Below are 7,705 nucleotides of genomic sequence, written 5' to 3'. Positions count from 1 at the left end.
TGATTACTCAAGAAGAAGCGCGCTATACTCATAAAGATCTGCTCGAGTTTTCAAATACGTACAAGCAGAAACCTGGGGAATATCCCTGGGAATGGTTACTAAGGGTGTGAGATACTGGTGCACGAAATGTAATATTAGACCGGTCTGAGTTTCTGGATATGCGACCCCTAAGTACAGACTCTTCTTTCAGTGTCTCTGCGAGAGAAGCTAAGAGAGGATCTCATTCTTTATCTGGTTAGTTCGCTGAAGCATGGACTGCCAGATGGCCTAGATTAGACCAACTTGAGGTGCCTGATCTACCTTGGTACGCTATAGAAGAAGGCATCCAAAAGCTTAGGGACATTGGTGTGTTGGAATGCATCTATCAGGATATTACCATAGACCCAAAAAGGGGGTGTCCTGAGGACATATCCTTCACCACAGCCATAAGGAACAAGTTTGTAAAGTAGTCCCAGCATCTCTTAAGACTCCTGTAATTGCTATTTTATGTGCACTAGGATTAACAGTGGGCACTGCCCTAAGCGAACTCTGACAGGGACGAACAACAGAAACTATGGGGGAAGAGAGACAGCAGTCGGTGTAAAATATAAAAATAATAATAATTTATCAAGGGGGAGGGGAAAAAAGGAGCTGATACCAAGGGCTCTAATAGAAAGTAAATGTTTAGAAAATAATGATGGCAACATATATACAAATATGCTCGATACAATTCATGCATGGATTGTTCTAAGAGCTGTAAGAGCCCTCAATAAAATGATCTTTAAAAGAAAAGAATGCTTTGTACATGTTTTGATACTTAAAACATTAAAAGAATAGTATTTAACCACATGAGAAAATTATTTGAAATTCGCCCCTCAATGTGCATCAGTAAAACCTTATGGAGACACAGCTGTGCCCATTGGTTTTTCTCACGGGCTCTGCTGTCACGCCCCAGAGACAACGCTGAGTGGCTGTGAGCGAACCTCTCTGCGTGTCCCACAAAGACAAAAATACTTACTAGGAGACAACTTCAAAAGAGTTCTTGGAAAATCGCATTATCTTTTCATTTCATTTTCCATGAACTTTGTGAAGCGCCCCCTTATTTTTAACCCTTTACAGAAAAAGCTTGCCCTCCCCTGCTGTCCTACCTGCCGGCTTTCTCCTCCTGCAGAGGTCTTCTGAAGGGTCTTGGAAGCTTACAATTCCAAGAATGGGCAATGGAATATGTATCCCATCATATTGTGGCACAGGGCGTGTGTGTATGTGTTTGAAAATGTGTTTTTGCTCGGGCGAATCTGAAATTCTCAGAATGGCCTTCTGTGTAGGAGGAGTGGAGGTGTGTGATCTAACACCTCTCTCTCTCAGCCTGTGCTTCCTCCTGTTGGTTTTTGAATTCCATAGAACTTTTTCTCAGGACTTAGCAATACCATACCACTTAGCTCTTTGAACACCAACCCTGGGGTGGCAAAACCCTTTCAGGAGTACATGAGGACATGAAATGCGGAGACAGCTGATTAGTGTATTACCTCAGAGCTTCTCAGATTTCTTTTATAATCTGTCAGCACTGGTTTGGAATTGGGCAATTGTGATTCTTGAGTTACTGTTTATCTTGCTTGCTTCATGGGAGCCAGAGAGAGGGCCAAATAGCTTCTGTTTCCTGAAGGAACCTCGGTTCCTTAGTTTAGCTTAAAAAGCCACTTTTTGGGAGAAAGAGGGAATCAATCTCAATGATCTCTATATAATCCTATCCCAGGGGGACAGACAATAGAAAAGTGGGTTAAGGGAAACAGCAATCAGTATAAGACATGAAAAAAAGTATTTATAAATTATCAAGGATTCATGGGGGAGAGGGGAAAATTAGCTGATACTAAGGGCTCAAGTAGAATGAAAATGTTTTGAAAAATGACGATGGCAACATATATACAAATGTGCTTGCCAGAATGGATGTATATGTAGGTTGTGATAAGAACAATAGAGCCCTCAATAAAATGATTTAGAAAAAAAAAGCCACTTTTCATCCAGGTATTTCCATCAGGCGTATCGACTAATTCATCCCTCCAACATTCACGTGCCAGCCCCATCCACCACAGTGTCATGCACTGTACGATAGGGGCCAAAGCTTCGGAATAAACAAACTTGGGTTCAAATCCCAATGGATCACTTTCTAGTTGTGTCATTGGTTTTGGGTTTTGTGCCCTTTTCACGATCTGTGAAATGGATTTTTATTAAACTCTTTGTTTATAATACTTTATATACTTTTTTGTTCTGTGTCGCTTTCTGAAAATACTCTTTCTCTCTGAAAGCCTTCTCTCCTCTTCCTTTTTCCCCTCTCTCCTCCCGCCTGGCCTTCTCACCACCCCCCCACCCCCCACCCAGCCTAGGCCTCTGCCAGCAGGTGTCTTCTTGCCTCCTGAGCTGATCAGGAGAAGGGTGTCGAGACAGAGTTGGATGGTGGGTAGGATGAAAGAGAGGAATCTAAGATGACGCCAAGTTCTCAGCCTGTTCTCTTCCCATCGCAGAGACGTTGTTAGTTGCTATCAAGTTGATTTCTCCTCTAGTGACATCACGTCTGCAGAATGGAGCTGTTTCCTAGTGTTCTCACGGCTGCGGCCTTCTGAAGCAGATCACCAGCCCTCTAGCAGTGCCTCTGGGCAGGATTGAACCACCAAACTTTGGGCTAGTAGTCGAATGCTTAACCATGTGCACTACCCAAGGACTCTATCACTGGATACCTTATATATCCAAAGGACAGATTCAGTATTAACCTCAAGGTTGCTATCCGTTGTCTCCATTCCTATGTAAATGAAAAGTTATTCTAAGCCTGGTCTGGAATAGAACCTTTTAGTGTTGTTAGCTGCCATCCCTTCAGATCCAACTCATGACGGTCCAAGCAAGATCGAGCAAAATGCTGTCTGGTCGCAGACTGTATCACTGTGACCCATGGAGCGTTTATTGGCTGCTTTGGGGGGTTGGATCAGCAGGCCTTTCATCCTATCTGTCTTAGTCTGGAAGCTTCACTGAAACATGTTCATCATCATAGCAACATGCAGACTTCGACTGACAGGGGTGGTGGCTGCACTGAGGTGCACTGGCCAGGAATCGAACCTGATCACCCACATGGGAGGCAAGAATTCTACCACTGAACCACCAGTCCCCCCTCTTGCATTGCCTAATGCAAAAGCTGCTTCTGGGCAGGAGTGGACATTTCTGACCAACATGTTAGGTGATACTTAAAGGGGATTAAGACTAAGAAACCTGATAACCACTCACGCTGCTGACTGTTCTGCTAAACTCCAGCCATTCTTCCTTCCTCTTCCTTCCTTCCCCGCAGTCTTTCTGGGTGAAATGTCCTTGCAAGAGCACATCTCTGACCTGACCTGCTAGTGACGTTTCCCCTTCAATACGGTTGTTATAGAACTTTGACAGAGGCTCAACTAAGTGGTCTGGAAGGTTTATTTTGGAAAATACTGCTCATGAACACATTTCTTTTCTTTTCTTTTTTTTTAACATTTTATTAGGGGCTCATACAACTGTTATCCCAATCCATACACACATCAATTGTGTAAAGCGCATTTGTACATCGTTTCTCAAAACATTTTCTCTCCACTTAAACCCCCGACATTAGGTCCTCATTTTTCCCCTCCCTCCCCGTTCCCCCCTCCCTCATCAGCCCTTGATAGTTTATAAATGGGTATTTTGCCATATCTTGCCCTGTCCGACGTCTCCCTTCACCCACTATTCGGTTGTCTGTCCCCCAGGGAGAAGGTCACACACAGTTCCATGTAATCGGTTGCCTCTTTCCTACCTATTCTCCCTTTACCCTCCCTGTTTCGCCACTCACACCACTGGTCCTATAGGGCTCATCTGTCCTGGATTCCCTGTATTTTCAGTTCCTATCTGTACCAGTCATGAACACATTTCATTGGAAAGCAGAAGCATTGGAAAACAAAAGTGAAAAACCTCAAGCGCTCCGCCTGAAGCGGGAAAGGCACGGCAGCTGGCGAGGCAGCCCTCGGTCCTCGTGCCTCACTTTACTGCCTTTCCACAGTGACTGCGTTTCATACCAACTGAAGTCCCGTGGCAGCCCCGTGCCGCGCAAGTCTGTGGACGCCCTTTTCCAGCTACGCGGGACCGCATCTTACCTCTGTGCCACGTTCTGGTAGTTGTGGCCTTCCTGAGTTTTAGATGTGCTGGGAGACCAAGAAATTCCCTCCATTCACTTCACTTTTGTTCTGTGGTCTGGATCCCAACCCACCGCATCTCTGAGGTCTGCGTCTGACACCTGAGCTATTAAAATAAAATTCATTGCTGGGAACCGATGGCACAGATCTACGTATAACCTTCTCTCTGGGGGACAGACAACAGAAAAGTGGGTGAAGGGAGACGTCGGACAGGGCAAGATATGACAAAATAATAATTTATGAATTATCAAGGGTTCAAGAGGGAGGGGGGAGAGGGGAGGAAGGAGAAAAATGAGGACCTGATGCCAGGGGCTTAAGTGGAGAAGAAATGTTTTGAGAATGATGAGGGCAATGAATGTACTAATGTGTTTTACACAATTGATGTATGTATGGATTGTGATAAGACTTGTATGAGCCCCTAATAAAACGATTTAAAAATAAATCAAATTCATTGCTAAACTGTGGTTTCATGCCATCCCCATAGACATGCCCCGAAGTGCCTTAATTAAGGTTGCTCCAAAGCCCACCCCCGCCAAAAAGAGTGAGGCATTCAGTGTTTTGATGTAGCACATCTCTACCCAATACGAACATGCTACACTGAGAATATCCCGTCATTAGAGATATGCTTTGTCTTTAGATTTTAAAAGCTTTCAGGATCTAAATCACCTATTTTCTGGAGGTAAAGAAACTGAGGCCGCAAGAAGTTAAAAGATGGCCTGGGTTTGGCCACCAAGTCACAATTTCCGCCCAAGGTCCTTTTCGCTGTGTTTACTGTTGTCGGTGCCGGTGAGGGGGCTCCCAGGGGCAGAGACGACTGGGGTAGTGGAAACAACGGGCTGTCCGGCCCTGCGCTGACGTCATAATGGCTGGCCTGCTCCAGCCCATGGTTGCGGCCAACACTCCCCTGGACAACTTTGCGGTGTGACCCACAGTGTTCTCATTGGCCAGTTTTCATAGCAGATCACCAGGCCTTTGTTCTGAATCCCTTTGTTGCAGAGCACACAACCCCAGTGAGGTAGCCTTACAGTAATTCCGCTTTCATTTCTCTAGTCTAAATTACTTGCATTTTAAATGGTGTTTCAGCAACTAAAACGAACCTTTTCTTTCTGCCCGTCTCTTTCAGTTTCCTTTTCGAGACAATCTCTTCCAGTCCATGTATTCCCCGCTGCAGCTGAAGTTTTTGGAGACTGTGCACACGTTATGTGGACGAATCCCCCAAGTGTTTCTGAAGCAGATTGAGAAAACAATGAAGAGGGTTTATGAGAAGCATGTCATCTTCCATGTCGGCCCCGACAGGATGCACTGACTGCTTCATCCCTCCTTCCTCTCTCATACTGAACTGCAAGACATCATTCAGGTGCCCGGCGATCAAGGCAGTGTGACTCTGAAGCCTGCCTCTTCCTTGTATGATTCTTGAATGGTGCTCCTGGACTGTCGAGTTTCAAAGACTTTGTTAAGTTTGTCTCAATTAGTGCACCCAACGGGAAATACGCGTCTCCTTGTTTGTTTGTTTTTCTAAAATGCTACTTACCACTCTGTCCTTTAATATATATATGTACATATATATATATATATAAAATATTATATATAAGATATGTATATATATAATATTATATATATATAATGCCTCATATAACATTGCTTCAGTAGAGTGAGCAGTTTGAAAAGCAGCATTGGTAAGCCTTCCAATCCCTAGAAAGTGTCTTAAGCCATTTCAGTGTCATCTGATCTATTTAGACAACATTCCTGAGACTTCCTTTGCAAACCCTTACCAGTATAAAAATAACACATGATTCTTTAACAAAATAAGAAGCTCTTTTAGAAAATCTAGGTAAATGGAGCAAGGTCATGATTAGATTAGCATAACCCTACCAACCAATGGAAAAGGTTATTATCATTTCAATGTACTTTTTTCCTGTCTTTTTCCCTCCCTGCTCCAATATTTATTCAGTGATTGTCTTTTCCATTATAGTGCATATCTAAAACAGTCTGAGTGAAAGATGGCCCCTATTGTGAGATTTTCATGTAGGATATAAAAACTTAGGTAAGATAAAAAATCATGCACGAGAATAGTATTCCACGTACAACCCTGTAACGGTTGTAATAATCAACAAGAATGTCTGAGTAAGATACCTGGATCCATGGCGACCTCACCAGATGTGGAAAGACAAGCGGAAATACACCTGAGTGTGTGTAATTCTGGCAGAGAAGAAATCTACATATATACTTTGTACGTACTACAGTAAATTGGTGCTGGCAAAGAATAGTGAAAATACCGCGGACTGCAAAAGAACACACAAATCTGTCTTGGAAGAAGCAGAGCCAGAATGCTCCTTAGCGGCAAGGATGGCGCGGCTTCACTTCACATCCTTTAGACTTGTCGTCAGGAGAGCGTAGTCCCTGGAGGGGACACTTGCTTGGCCAAGTGAAGGAACCGGGAGAAAGAGGAAGGCCCTTGACCTTCCTCAAACACAAGAAGAAATGTGCAGATGGCACAGAACCAGATATTGGTTTGTTCTGTTGTAGTAGGGTCTCCAAATGGCAAAACTGGCTCAACGGCACTTAACAATAACAAGTAGAGCCCTCCGCTGGCTGTGAGCTTTGAGTGGCCGTCTAAGAAGCAGCTATTCGTGTCTCCCCAAGTGGAAGAAAGAAGAGTAAAGGAAACCAAAGACTCAAACAGGCCAAAGACTATTGGACCACGTGTCCCACAGCCTCTACCACTTGACACTGGAAGAAGGAGATGATGCCCTGCTGCCAATACTGACCGCGCTAGGTGAAAGCATAATAGAAAGAGAGAACAAACTGCAAAATCACTTTTTAAAAAGGAGGAGCGGGAACCAGGCTCCCTGAACCCCTGAGATTGTGGCCCTCAGCCTGAACTGGAACCCCGAGGGACCTTTAGCCAAACAAAAGGGAATAATAATACCAGGGAGGAACATACTCTTTAGTACAATCTCCCATACAAGACAAAAAGAACATCCAGAAGGCAGTAAAGATGGGTGAGTGGAAACAGGGATCCCAGTGAGCAAGCACGTGGGAAGAGTGCTGTTACATGGAAGGGATCGCACTCAGTGTCACCAAACGGTGTGTAGAAGTTGTCGAATGGAAGAATTAATTTGCTCTGCAAACTTTCACCCACACCACAACAAAGAGTTCCAAAACAAAACAAGCACACAAAAACTGTTACATAAACATTTGGTGCAGAGGGAGAAGAAATTCTTTCCATTCTAATGTGGCAAGATCTCCAAAAATATTATGGCTAAAGTAAAAATTTTTAAAAAACAAACTCAAAATTATTAATACAAAATCTAGGGACACACTCAGATTTCATTTAATGAGTCAGTGTTAAGATGATGAAGCACGTTTGGGGGTGTTTCTCAAAAAAAATGGTTTAGTTTTGTCAAAGACTAAACCTGAAGAAATCTCTATGCAATAATAGCTTCTGAAAGGAAGTTCACTAATTGTGTTAAACCCAAGGGGTTTGTTTAGCAAAGATGTGATTTTGTGTTTACCCAGAGTCAAAAATATTTTTCCTCTTAGGT

At 43.6% G+C, this 7,705-nt stretch overlaps 1 protein-coding gene across 1 annotated transcript in view; it reads left to right on the top strand.

Annotated features, from left to right (window-relative positions):
* Positions 1 to 5,695, top strand: part of GXYLT2 (glucoside xylosyltransferase 2) — an 81,024-nt gene extending 75,329 nt beyond the window's left edge. Inside the window, exon 6 of the mRNA XM_030885603.2 lies at positions 5,284 to 5,695. Coding sequence (XP_030741463.1) covers positions 5,284 to 5,466 — 183 coding nt within the window. The 3' untranslated portion in view covers positions 5,467 to 5,695. The remainder of the gene's footprint in view (positions 1 to 5,283) is intronic.
* Positions 5,696 to 7,705: the final 2,010 nt, after the last annotated feature.

Source organism: Echinops telfairi, unplaced genomic scaffold (assembly GCF_000313985.2).
Source record: "Echinops telfairi isolate 266 unplaced genomic scaffold, ASM31398v2 ScPeMD7_31;HRSCAF=116, whole genome shotgun sequence".
In the NCBI taxonomy this organism is placed as follows: domain Eukaryota; kingdom Metazoa; phylum Chordata; class Mammalia; order Afrosoricida; family Tenrecidae; genus Echinops; species Echinops telfairi.
Note: the sequence above shows the minus strand (reverse complement) of the source record. Positions and strands in the feature narration are given on the sequence as shown.